The sequence below is a fragment of the Oncorhynchus tshawytscha genome, linkage group LG18 (genome assembly GCF_018296145.1).
Source record: "Oncorhynchus tshawytscha isolate Ot180627B linkage group LG18, Otsh_v2.0, whole genome shotgun sequence".
In the NCBI taxonomy this organism is placed as follows: domain Eukaryota; kingdom Metazoa; phylum Chordata; class Actinopteri; order Salmoniformes; family Salmonidae; genus Oncorhynchus; species Oncorhynchus tshawytscha.
Window position 1 is genome coordinate 5,773,941 of NC_056446.1, and position 14,436 is coordinate 5,788,376.

At 42.4% G+C, this 14,436-nt stretch overlaps 1 protein-coding gene across 13 annotated transcripts in view; it reads left to right on the top strand.

Annotated features, from left to right (window-relative positions):
• The window catches only part of adgrl2a (adhesion G protein-coupled receptor L2a), a 197,389-nt gene that overhangs the window by 134,568 nt on the left and 48,385 nt on the right, over positions 1 to 14,436 (top strand). For 8 of the 13 annotated variants that reach the window (XM_024377670.2, XM_024377671.2, XM_024377661.2 and 5 more), the window contains exons 5-6: positions 1,141 to 1,155; positions 2,338 to 3,138. The exons of 1 other annotated variant lie outside the window; for it this stretch is intronic. In XM_024377670.2, the coding sequence (XP_024233438.1) occupies positions 1,141 to 1,155; positions 2,338 to 3,138 (816 nt within the window). The remainder of the gene's footprint in view (positions 1 to 1,140; positions 1,156 to 2,337; positions 3,139 to 14,436) is intronic. 4 more of the 13 variants (XM_024377662.2, XM_042300601.1, XM_024377666.2 and 1 more) reach the window with 1 other exon arrangement.

Below are 14,436 nucleotides of genomic sequence, written 5' to 3' on the forward strand. Positions count from 1 at the left end.
GGTTTGTTTTTGTTTGCACCTGTTTTGCCTAAAGTCATACTCAGCAGGTCCCAGAAGCCTTGGTGCAAGAATATTAAATCACCAACTTACAGTGTATCATAGATTCTATATCAATCTGTTAGTAATGAAATAGGCCTCTATGAAGGTTGGATCACTGCAATATTGTACAGTAAACTGTGAACTGCAGGCTCTATTTTTGAACCATACTGTTTAACGCTCAGTCCTCTGGTTTCATGACACTAATTATTTAACTAGTACTGTATTATTTGTTGCCAGCACAAAGAAGGTGTTGTGTTTGGCAATTGTGTTATTTACCTGGGTCGTGTCCATTTACGGCATGCAACTGAATAAAAATAAAAAAAACGGAAAACTAACCTTTATATTTCTCATCAGTGTTACTCAAGTCCAAGTTTACTGTTTCAGTAAAAAAAAAATATCCAGTTTCTGCCTACTGAACACGACCCTGGTGATCAGATTGTTTTTAAAAGGACAATGCACAGATTCTTCTTTTATGGGACTCAGCTCCCTTTCAATAGTGTTAATCTGTAAATTGAGTTTGGAGTTTTTGTTGTGGAAATATTTGATAGACATATGATATTAATAATTTACTCTGTTAGCCTCAGAGTTACTTGGTTTACAGTTTGCTGGTCAATTGCCGTTCATCAAAAATTATTACATTATTTTATCGTCTGATGTTCAACGGTTACATCCAGACATATCAAAAGTCAAAATAGTGTATATGTTATCAAAAGTGACAACAGTAGTCACGCTAGCAGCCTACAGACTGTTGACCTGAATATAAAATGAACAATATTGTGGCCAAGTGTGGTTGACCAACCTTCTATAAACCAAGCTTAACACTTGGCCAAAGCTCCATACATGCTCCATATATTGTCCATTTGGACCTCTCTGGGTGTCCTAACCTTAATCTTTCCCTCGAGATAGGGGGTCGTCTGCACTGTCTGATGGTGTTTACTGTATCTCCTGTTTCTCTTTCCTTTCTCAAAATAGGTCTGCCTATCTTTGTCCATGTGTCATTATATGTTACTGCTTATGTAACCATAGAGATGACAGTTAATTCATATTAATCTCTTTTTTTCCTTGCACCCCTTTCATTCTCTCTTCCAATGCTTAAAATAGAAGTGGAGCAAAAAGGTAAATAACTGACACAATCCAAACCCTAGATCCTTGTTTTGTGGCATATGGTTGTAAATCTTCCTATCCCCACTACGGTGTGCCAACCCCATAGCAGACAGTAGCAACAAACACATCCCCCATATAACAGTAGTCAGTAAACTGCAACGATGAGAGTGAGACTGATTTAAAGAAAAAAGATGATAAAACACTAGCAGCAGTACAGCTGTAAGTGCAGAGTGTAGTAGCTGGAGTCCATAGGGGTTTCTTCCCCCATCCTCCTGGGTGCTTTTGCTACTCAGCCCAATCTCATATTGCCTGGCTTCCAAACCCCTCTACATAGCATGCCATGGTAACAGTGTTTTCTGGCCCTTTGAAATCTACTGGTTCTAATGTCCTGTTCTCTCTTAGCACCCTCTCCACCCTTATCCCTTATGCCTTCCCTCTTCCCCTTATCCCTTATCCCTTCCCTCTCCCCCTTATCCCTTATCCCTTCCCTCTCCCCCCCCTTATCCCTTCCTTCTTCCTCCTCATCCCTTATCCTGCCACTTGCTGCTCTTCTTTCCTTTGATTCATGCACATACTCAGAGCAACAACAAAAACACCTCAAGAACACGCTCACTTGTAACTTTAATGTTTAGGAAATTTGTAACATTTTGTCACAACAAACCTCTCAGGTATATGGTAAAACGAGTGGTGTAAGTGGCAAATGTCTCAGAATACACATTTTCAGACCTGCTGAATCCTGCTCTCGATTGAAACCTTCAGTCTGTTGCCAAATGACTTTAGTTGCCTGCTTTTTTGTTTACAGGAATTTTATTTGGTTTTCGTTCTGTTCTATTCTCCCCCTCGTTTGTTTTCTATTCCCCTACAGTAGATGTCTAAGAGACAAGGCTTCTTTTGTTTCAGAAAGTTATGTTATTACTTCATATACTATACATTTGCTTAACAACTTTCCTATTCCTTATTTTCTTTCTATGCACAAAACCAAACTCCCCATACTGCTTGTGAACATTGGTTATAGCTGTAGTTGTCTTTTGGGCACTTTAATGTGTGTTTGTCCCCACTCTCTTTTTGGACAACCTGTAAAACAAAATGGAGAAATTAGACATATCTTGACATTGTCTTCTGCTATTTTGATACGTTTCACTTGGATTTGTTGACTTAAATCTGTTTCTTATTTTACTCTTCCCCCATCACTAGTTTTTGTTTGTCCTGGGACCCTGAAAGCTGTCGGTGATCCTTCCTTTCTCTTTGAAGCGGAGCAGCAAGCCGGGTCATGGTGCAAAGACCCTCTACAAGCCGGTGACAAAATCTACTTCATGCCTTGGACTCCTTACCGGACAGACACACTCATTGAGTACTCTTCCCTCGACGACTTCCAAAACGCCCGACAAACCATCACGTACAAGCTCCCCCACCGGGTGGACGGCACTGGATTTGTGGTCTACGATGGGGCCGTGTTTTTCAACAAGGAGAGAACCCGCAACATTGTAAAGTTTGACATACGGACCCGAATCAAAAGCGGCGAGGCCATCATCAATAACGCCAACTATCATGACACGTCACCCTACAAGTGGGGTGGGAAAACGGACATCGACCTGGCCGTGGATGAGAACGGCCTGTGGGTGATCTACGCCACAGAGCAGAACAATGGCATGATGGTCATCAGCCAGTTGAACCCTTACACACTGCGCTTCGAGGCCACCTGGGAGACGACGTATGACAAGCGATCGGCCTCCAATGCCTTCATGATCTGTGGAGTACTCTACGTAGTGAGGTCCACATATGAAGATAACGAGAGTGAAGTCAGCAAAAGCTTAATAGATTATGTTTACAATACCAAACAGAACCGTGGAGAGTATGTAGATATCCACTTTCCCAACCAGTACCAGTATATCGCAGCTGTGGATTACAATCCCAGAGATAACCAGCTATACGTGTGGAATAATTTTTACATCCTGAGATATAATCTGGAGTTCGGACCACCCGATCCCGCTCACGGTAAGCAGCATCTCATTTCTTCAGCGCACAATACTGGGAAATTGCATTTTGTGACATTGCGAATTTAGCTGCCACTAAGTGTGTTGATATTCCTTGGGTATTCCACGGCCTGCGTGTCAAGTGTCACGGATGGCAGATTTGTTTATTTAGAATTGAATATGTGTTAGATATGTTACGGAAGCTTTGGAGTGCATGAAGCTTCTCGGGGTGAAGTCGTCTTGCTCAGCAGTAAACAACATCACCCACTTACCATCTCATAAGGGATCAGTATCGTGGGATTTACTTGGGTTTACAGTGCGGGCGTTCCCCCACGTCCCCAGTGCAAAGGAAGGCCCATGGGGGTAGCTGCTGCCACCAGCTCTTCTCCCAGAGAGAGAGGAAATGTACCCCCACCACTGGAATCATACAGGTACTTCCTGGACAGGTACAAAGTGTTATTCCCCCTGGTACAGAAACCCTTAATCCCCATCGGGCACCATTCAGGTAGCAAGTAGTCTAGTGTTTAATAGCATTGGGTCAGTAACCGAAAGGTTGCTGGTTCAAATCCCTGAGCTGACGGGGTGAAAAATCTGTTGAAGTTTGCTTGATCAAGGCCCTTAACCCTAATTGGTCCTGGATCAGAGTGTCTGCTAAATGACCAAAAAAAAGTTCACCCTATCAGGCTAGTATGAGGAACAGTGTGTCTTCTGGAAGACGAGGAGGCAGAGAACACGGGGAAGGGATCAATCACTCGGGTCATGTCAGATGAATATGTTTTTAATTTAACTGTCAAAAATTGACATGAGGCCGCTTAGGCCCCAGATAGTCTTTACATTGAGCATATAATAACTGTAATTACCCTAATCCCCTCCTCACCCCGAGTCCTAAATCCATGTAATACTCCACACAGTCGGCGATGAGCGTGGAGGTCAAGCAACTTTCCTCCAGATTACCACAGCTCAATATTTATTAATGTATTTGCTAGCCCACTTTTGTATTGATAGGGCTGAGGAGGCTAAATTGGGTTCAACCAGTGGAACATGCCCACTATAGTAAGAGCCAGACAGGCTTTAGTGTAACAAAATAACTTCTCCTAAGTTTAGATACAGACCCTTAGGTGGAAATTAGTATGCAGTGGGTGCACTGGATTGAAGTGAAGTCATCAAGGGGAGGAAGATGAAAATGCACTCATTTCCCTTTATTGCTGTCCATGAGCAACTTGTTTGAAGTGTCTCTTTAGCCAATAACGAGGTATTTGTGGATTTTGATTGAATATTTGCAGCATTACAGGCAAAATGTAATTTTCTTTTCCGATTTCCCATTTGGCAAATAGATTGTCATTAACAGATACTCAAATACAAATAGGTGACAATCAGCAGAAAGGCAGCTAGTATATTACATTTCTGTTTACATACAGCTATGGTAATGGTAGTAGCAAAAACACTTGTCACCTCGTTAAATCTAAGAAGTATTACAATATTTTTGTTACAGTTCCAAGTTATATGACTATAAAAAGCCAGACATTGAACTGAAACACATATGGTTTCAATCCCATTTTTGCAGATTCATGGAATAGAGTTGAAATGCTCAGTTGATTAACACATATGTTGAATGCACATTGAATACCAATATAGAAATGAAAGCACTTTAAAGGTGCTGTACAAAATAAGACTGGGTTTCAGTCAAGCGTGTGTCCAACAAGCATCCTTAACTCTTCACACAGCACAAAGAACCTGGGCTAACATAGTGTCTATTTAGGGGCTCGTCTGGGATGCAAGATACCATATACCCTTAGGCCTAAACACTATCTACACTGAACAAAAAATATAAATCCAACATGTAAAGTGTTGGTCCCATGTTTCATGATCTGAAATAAAAAAAATCCCAAAAATGAAACATATGCACAAAAAGCTTATTTCTCTCAAATTCTGTGCACACATTTGTTTACATCCCTGTTAGTGAGCGTTTCTCCTTTGCCAAGATAATCCATCCACCTGACAGGTGTAGCATATCAAGAAGATTAAACAACATGATCATTACACAGGTGCACCTTATGCTGGGGACAATAAAGCCACTCTAAAATGTGCAGTTTTGTCACATAGCACAATGCCTTCAGATGTCTCATGTTTGTTTTGAGGGAGCATGCAATTGGCATGCTGACTGCAGGAATGTCCCCCAGAGCTGTTGCCAGATAATTTTATGATAATTTCTCTACCATAAGCCACCTCCAACGTCTTTTTAGAGAATTTGGCAGTATGTCCAATCAGCCTCACAACCGCAGACCAAGTCTAACCACGCCAGGCCCAGGACCTCCACATCCGTCTTATTCACCTGCGGGATCATCTGAGACTAGTTACCTGAACAGCTGATGAAACTGAGGAGTATTTATTTCTGTAATAAAGCCCTTTTGTGGGGAAAATCTAATTTTGATTGGCTGGGCCTGGCTCCCCAGTTGGTGGACCTATGCTCTCCCAGGCCAATCCATGGCTGTGCGAAATGTGTGAAATCCATAGGTTAGGGCTTAATGAATTCATTGTAAATGACTGATTTCCTTATATGAACTGTAACTCAGTAAAAAACTATTGTTACTGTGTAATTTCAGGCAATTTTTAGGGCTGTCAGAGTTTTTTTTAAACATTTTTTTGGGGAACACAATTTTTTATCATGATTAATCGCAATCATGATTAAACATCCAAAATACATAATCTATACAGCTAAAGTCTACATTGCCATGTAAAACTATTTGACATTGAGGTTAGAGAAGGTTGTGCTTTTACCTAATTTTGCTAACCAATACTTTAGACAGTCAATATTCCTGTAATGTTCTTTGTATAAAAATTCTTAAATTACAGCTGAAATTGAGCAAATTCAGAATTTGTGAGTAATCGCAAGCAAATCCTGTGATTAACTCTATTACATGTTTTTATTGTTTGACAGCCCTACTAGTTAGACTATTCTTACAACATCAAATAAAATGTACCTGTTTAGAAAGTCATTACTCACTATTGGTGTCTAAATTCAAGTTACAACATAACTATATCACAGATTTTGTTAACACATAGAATTCAATCACATGAAGTTGTGTAAGGACATTTTTTTTTAAGATCCTGGTAGATCGGGGCCTTGTCTAGTGTGAATGCTGTTTATGTCAACGCAAGAGAATCAGCCTGTGGGATCACGCTGACAAGTGGGAGTAGATGGGGTTGAATCCAACACGCAGTGACTGGAAGTGTAAGTTAAATAGGGCTGGCACAATGACCCTATAACCTTATAAAGAGAGACCACCCCTAGAAAACAACTTCTTGTTTTGGAAACAGCCTATGTGCCATCAATATATGAGTCAGAAACATTTAATCTAGTGTCAACATTAACTACAAAGTGTAAAAATTCCATGACCATCACAGCCCTAAAGTTAAATGGGTCAGCCACCTTTTCATGACCAATCACACCCAGATGTGTCTTGCGTATGAACTGTAATCCACTGTTACATCACATGGCGTCACAGCTTTTTTTAAACCACTACGGATTTCATGTAACAGCTCATAAAAAGAGGTATTCCTCCATCAGCTCCTGTTAGTGAGATGATTACATTAAACAAGACATTACACTGGAAGTCTCATCGGGCACACAATTATAAGGCCTGTTTATGCATCCAAAGCACAGATAGATTGTCTAAATTCTCTGAGTAAGCATCTAAAAAGCTGCTTTTTGACTGAGAGATGAACATTGGGCCTCGGTCTAGAAGCTCAATGGGACACAGGTCAGTCCTAGCTGGGGAACCCCTTTATTTATCCTGAGTTGTAAAATGAAATTGCTGATTGCTTTCATAAAATAAATCCCCCTGAGCGCCAATTAAGACCCACACAACTCACCAACGGCTTCTTAATTGTTTAGATGTCAATACATTGGTATGCAATTTCATCTGGCGAGCCTCAAATTGCAAGTGCTGCTCTTACGGCTCCAAATGACCCAATTTATTGTAAATTATAAGGTGCGCGCCATGCCGCCAGTGACACAATTTACCAATTAGCTCACCAGTATCTCTATGTGGCCGAACGTTGGCCTGCTGTTGCGTTATTTTATTAGTGCACAGCACAATACAAGAAAACCGTGCTAATACATTAACTGTAACACATAAGCAAATGGCCAAATAAGTTCACAGCTTTCCAATCAACTCTATAATCTCATAATTTCCTGTACCTCTTAAATGTGGGCCATTCTACCATTCTATGCAGGTCTGCTCACAGAATGGATGGAAATGGGTGCTACATGTGTGCACATACCTAGAACACCATGAGAGAGAGGGGATTGAATGTGTAAGGCACAGCCTCGCAGTGAGCCAAGGTGCTCTGCATGGTAACAGCGAAGGCCCCTCTCTACATGCTCCAGAGTTATCCCGGATCAGAGATCAAGGTGCTGAGGAAAAATGTGCAAAAGATGACACTGCTTGTTTTGACAAAACCAACCCCATGTCCTCGGCTTCCGAGTGGACATCACTTGAAAGGGAGAGCGTATTGATGTGGAAAATTGCCATTTTTATTCCTCCCACATTCTCTCTCTCTGGTGTGGACACACGTCGACGGGCCTGTCGCCTGTCTTACTGCGGATGCTGATAGCGAGAGCCATTGTTCTCCATAGTCAATAGCCCCATGTCCCTGTAGATGAGCAGCACTGCCATGGGCCCTGTAGAAAATGCATCATTCCTACCTCCCTTCCTTGAAGTAATCACATAACCAGAATTGGTTGGATTGGGGGGAAAAATTGGGTGGCAAACTTGCTTTCACCTATCCAATCAATTATAGATCTGTGATTACCTGAAGGAAACAAGAATGGAAGGGTGGATTCTATTATTATGTATTATGATTTGAACAGGGCCTGTGTCTGGCTTAGTCTGCTGGCCAGGATCAGCGTTAGACTTCAGCAAGCCAATCTGTTGCCCAGAGGCAGCGTTTCTATACTCCCGTTACTCTCCAGACTCACGTCCCTGCCAGTGCCGGCAGCGTCCACACCGCCTCCCCTCCTCTGCATTAGCAATGGAGGAATGAATTACCTCCGCAATCTGCACTGATGATAGGAGGAACATGCTAATTCAATGACGGATCCCCGGCCCCTGCGCGGCACCCGCTCTGAGGCTTTTTCCTCTCCCTCTCAGGATTCTCCTCACTTCTTCCTCCAAATGAGTCCATATCTTTTTATATTATTTCTGTATTCAGTCGTGATTCATCCGACAAGGGCTGTTCTAGCAGGCTCATTCCCAGATGTACTGGGATTTCACAATGTGTTTCCATTGGATCCTATTTATTAATATACAGTCGGGATGTCCCTGGTTGAAGATTTATAGGTTTTTCAATTCTGAAAATTCTCAATTCTGAGAAGTGTATTTTTTTTATACACAGGGTTGGATGTCAGATATTTCTCTAAAATGTGATCGATTTCAAGTTTTTCCCTCCACACATTCCCAAACGGTGCTATTATTGCACTCATTGTAAGACATGGAACAATTTGTGCACTTCCAAGCATCCACATGTATGATATTTTGTATTCCAACACTGAAGGTAATACGTTTTAACAGTTTGGGTTACATCGTGTTGAACTAGACCTCTACTGTGTCATATAGTCCAAACAAACTACTGCAAAATTATGTGTGATGACAGCATATGTGGGCAACCCTCAGCCTTGGGTTACGTTTCACAATGTCACAGAGTTGTTTTACATAAGAGGATGATTACTGTTTCTCTGAGGTATGGCTGAAAGGATCAGCTCAGTCTCATGTTTGATTACAGTTTAAACAATGCATATTGAAGTCACTATTATTATTGAGACATCTATACAGTCCACTAACAGTTATTGTGCCTTTCAGAATATTTGTTCTGGGATTGGGCTGTGTGTGTGTATGCGTGTGCATGTGTGTGTGGATGGATGTTCTGCTGGGTGGTTTGTTTGCCTGCCTGTATGTCTGTGTCTGTCTGTGTGTTTGGGGATGTTCTGAAATAGACACCCAGTGTGTATGGCACCAAATGTAGGCTAGTTCTTTGCACTCTGAGTTAATGCTTGAAATGTGAGGCACGTACAGTAGAGAAAGCTGAGAGAAAAAAAAGCAGTCTCTAGTCTGGCAGCTGCTGTGTGTGTGTCTGCTCTCTGTACTTAAATGTATGTGTTCCATTCGAGACAACCTCTAACAGCTATTAGGTTTTGTTCGCTTAGACACAGACATGGACCTATAAACACAAGTACATTACTCTTAGGAAATACATCTTTAGGAATTGCTTATGTTGCTGATATCTCTGAAGCAAACAATGTTATTGAATTTTTTCATGTGTGTTATTGTTATGATAGGAGGATATTGGAATTTACTGCAGACATATTATCATAAACAATCAGCAAGTATAATTTCCAGGTGGATCTTTCACTGAAATCCCAGGGAAATTAATGAATACATAGGACGATGTTAATGGGTGCACTTTAGCAAAAATGTGACACTTGGTTGCAAGGATTGGTTATGAGGTTATCACTTCCATCTTTACAGCTCAGGTAAACGGAACCCTGTGCAGTTCACTGTAGCCGATAAGGGGTTAATTATTTTTTCAAATGACTTTTGAAGTAGATGGCTTATTAGTTTATTTTCCTGGTATAATTTTCTTGGCCCTTTCACAAAGGCTGAACTTGGCTCCTTTTTGATCTGAGAAACAGGGTTTTAATTATTTGAGCCTCTGTTGACTTCTTCTGTTTGCTTTTACTCTTCTATTAGGAGCTGATTACCACCTGGGACCCATATTTCACAACTGATAAAAGCCTGTGTTTAAAGGACCCCTTTAGTTTTGCACCAGAAAGGCAGAGGGAGAATCTCAGAGGGAGATCTTTTCAGCAGGTTTATTTGACACAATGTTGTTGGTTTTTCTTCAGTGACAAGCAATAGTTGGTACAAATTAAATGAAATACTATTTTACCTCTTATGTGCGAATTATCTGAAACATTGGTCTCACAAACCTTCCCTATAGGTTTTCCTGCCTTTTTTTCTCTCCAGATAAACAGCCCCTGATAACGTGTATGAAGCATTACTCATGTGAACAACCATGCGGTGCACATCGTAAGTGCGGCCATTAAGCATAATATAAAAGACACACTCGCTGTCAGTTTTCATTTTTCAACTCCGCCAAGACTGGTGAGGCCTGGAGAAGTCCAATCTATGCTCGATGCAGCTCTGACAACACGAGACAGCACTTCCCCCCTCCTCTCCTCTCTCTCTCCTCTCCTTCCTCTCCTGGATTATTGTCATATCATCTCAGATGAAACCCATGCCCTATACCCAAAGTAGTAATAACCGAGCAATGAAAATATGTTTCCAGGCAAAAAGACGTGGCCGGCGATCACATAAAGAGGTTATGAATGTGTCCATGTTTGACAATTCTCAGCACTTTGGAGGATATCTCTACCTTACACTCATAACTCCATGACAGTTAATTGAAGGTCCCTCTTGGGCTTGAGTGCTAGACAGACATTAATTGGGGGGGATCCTCTCTGGTTTCTCCAATCTGAGATAGATTTGCTTGAGTTGTAATCAAAAGGAAATTGTACAGGAGGGATTCACAGGTGAACAAAACATGTATTTCATCTGCATATGTTACAGATGTGAGGCAGGAGGAATCTGCTGCCACAGCAGAACAAACAATAAATAGAACCCCTAAGAGTATGGATGTTTTCCAAATGGCACCCTATTCCCTATATAGTGCACTATTTTTGACCAGAGCCATTTGGGCCCAGGTCGAAAGAAGTGCACTATAAACATTTGGGACGAACCGCTGCCTATCCAAAGATAGCCATCACTGTATACTGCAAACCAGCAACAGCATGGTAGGAGTGTCCATTTGAATAACTGTAGCGTTAATTCTTCCCAGTTTTCATTGTATTAAAGGAATCTTCGGCATCAAGGTAATGAGATTATATAGCTCTTAGAATTACAGAACAACAAACTGCATCAACTTGAATAGCACAACATTTGAATAAGGGTTAGAGAAGCACAAACATAGTGTAGGCCTATATGAATCCAACTTTATTAAAGAGATTCTCCGGGAACTTTTGTATAGTTTTTAGCCAGTAGTTCAAAAAGTAGTGCTCACAAGCCAAAAGTGTACCCTGAAAATTGCATACGTGGAGATTTGTGCACCAAATCATTGCTCTCTCTCTCGTTCTGCTGTGGGTGCATCATGTGCCTTTTGCTCATATGGTGAGGGGGTGAAGCTCATTGGTTGAACTGTAATTGCTAGGGGACTGGCCCAAGTGGGGGAAAATGTTGAGAAAATGACATAGCACAGGTTCCAGAAAAACAGTTACTTTAAAATGAAGGATTTCATAGCTAACTGAGGTAATTATGCTCATAGATCATGCATATATGAATTACACATTGACACGTCCAGCCCAAAGCGGGAGGTTTCAAAAATAATGTGTAGTTGCCAAAGTTCTGGAGCATCTTTAAGTTATGTGTAGTTTAATTCAAATGGTCATCAATTTCATAAGAAGGCTAATCTCTAATCCCTTTAGAAACCTGAATGCAAAACTCACAAATAGGATCATCATGGGCCTTTTCCATAACAAGTGTCATCCATGTATACATATTTTTTAGGACTTGCATATTGGCAGCAATTCTGTTGAATTAACAAGGCAAAGTAACATCACAGCCTTCTGAAACATTTGTTATTGTCTAAGTGAATTCATTTCCCTTTTTTTTGCGCTGCTTGTAAAACAATCCCCTGTTCTACAGAGCAAAAACCAGTGAGAATCAGCAAAACAGGAGCCTACATCAAACAAGAGATACTTTTGGTCATGTAGGGTATGTGGACACCTGCTCGTCAAACATCTCATTCCAAAATCATGGGCATTAGTATGGAGTTGGTCACCCCTTTGCTGTTATAACAGCCTCCACTCTTCTGGGAAGGCTTTCCACTAGATGTTGGAACATTGCTGCAGGGACTTGCTTCCATTCAGGCACAATAGCATTAGTGAGGTCAGGCACTGATGTTGGGCGATTAGGCCTGGCTCGCATTCGGCATTCCAATTAATCCCAAAGGTGTTCGATGGGGTTGAGGTCAGGGCTCTGTGCATGCCAGTCAAGTTCTTCCACACCGATCTCAACAAACCATTTCTGTATGGACCTCGCTTTGTGCACCGGGGCATTATGCTGAAACAGGAAAGGGCCTTCCCCAAACTGTTGCCACACAGTTGGAAGCACAGAATAGTCTAGAATTTCATTGTATGCTGTAGCGTTAAGATGTTCCTTCACTGGAACTAAGGGGCAGGTAGCATTCTCCTAGCATCCGCCAAACCCAGATTCGTCCGGACTGCCAGATCGTGAAGCGTGATTCATCACTCCAGAGAGCGCGTTTCCACTACTCCAGAGTCCAATGGCGGATGGGTTTACACCACATCGGCATTGCGCATGATGACCTTAGGCTTGTGTGCGGTTGCTCGGTCATGGAAATCCATTTCATGAAGCTCCCAACGAACAGTTATTGTGCTTCCAGATGCAGTTTGGAACTCGGTAGTGAGTGTTGCAACTAAGGACAGACAATTTTTACACGCTACGCGTTTCAGCCCTCGGCAGTCCCGTCCTGTGAGTTTGTGTGGAATTGGTTGCAACACTCACTACTGAGTTCCAAACTGCCTCTGGAAGCACAATAACTGTTCGCGGCTGAGCCGTTGTTGCTCCTAGATGTTTCCATTTCACAATAACAGCACTTACAGTTGACCAGGGAAGATCTAGCAGGACAGAAATTTTATGAACTGACTTGTTGGAAAGGTGGAATCCTATGATGGTGCCACGTTGGAAGTCAATGAGCTTTTTGGTAAGGCCATTCTACTGCCATTTCTACGGCGCCGACAGAGATGGCCGCCTCGCTTCGCGTTCTTAGGAAACTATGCAGTATTTAGTTTTTTTATGTATTATTTCTTACACTTTTACCCCAGGAAGTTCAACTTCCGCGACGCATACAAAGCCCTCCCTCGTCTTCCTTTCGGCAAATCTGACAACAACTCAATTTTGTTGCTCCCAGCCTATAGACAGAAACTAAAACAGGAAACGCCCGTGCTCAGGTCTGTTCAACGCTGGTACAACCAATCTGATTCCACGCTTCAAGATTGCTTCGATCACGTGGACTGGGATATGTTCCGGTTAGCGTTGAACAACAACATTGATGTATATGCTGATTCGGTGAGCGAGTTTATTAGTAAGTGCATCGGTGATGTTGTACCAACGGCGACAATTAAAACCTTCCCCAACCAGAAACCGTGGATTGATGGCAGCATTCGCGCAAAACTGAAAGCGCAAACCACTGCTTTTAATCAGGGCAAGGCAATCAGAAACATGACCGAATACAAACAGTGTAGCTATTTCCTCCACAAGGCAATCAAACAAGCTAAGTGTCAGTATAGAGACAAAGTAGAGTCGCAAATCAACGGCTCAGACACAAGAGGTATGTGGCAGGGTCTACAGTCAATCACGGACTACAAAAAGAAAACCTGCCTCGTCGCGGACCCGATTAGTTGCTCCCAGACAAACTAAACAACTTCTTTGCTCGCTTTGAGGACAATAAAGTGCCACAAACACAGTCCGCTACCAAAACCTGCAGACTCTCCTTCACCGCAGCCAATGTGAGTGAAACAATTAAACGTTAACCCTCGCAAGGCTGCCGCCCCAGACGGCATCCCTAGCCGCAAAGGTAACTGAACTAAATGACTATCGCCCCGTAGCACTCACTTCTATCATCACGATGTGCTTTGAGAGAGTAGTCAAGGATCATGTCACCTCCATCCTACCTGACACTCTAGACCCACTCCAATTTGCTTACCGCCCCAATAGGTCCACAGACGACGCAATCACACTCACACTGCACACTGCCCTAACCCATCTGGCCAAGAGGAATACCTATGTAAGAATGTTGTTCATTGACGACAGCTCAGCATTTAACACCATAGTACCCTCCAAACTCGTCATTAAGCTCGAGACCCTGGGTCTCGACCCCGCCCTGTGCAACTGGGTCCTGGACTTCCTGACAGGCCGCCCCCAGGTGATGAGGGTAGGTAACAACATCTCCACCCCGCTGATCCTCAACACTGGGGCCCCACAAGGGTGGGTTCTCAGCTCTCTCCTGTACTTCCTGTTCACCCATGACTGCGTGGCCATGCACGCCTCCAACTCAATCATCAAGTTTACAGATGACACTACAGTGGTAGGCTTGATTACCAACAACGATGAGATGGCCTACAGGGAGGAGGTGAGGGCCCTCGGAGTGTGGTGTCAGGAAAATAACCTCACACTCAACGTAA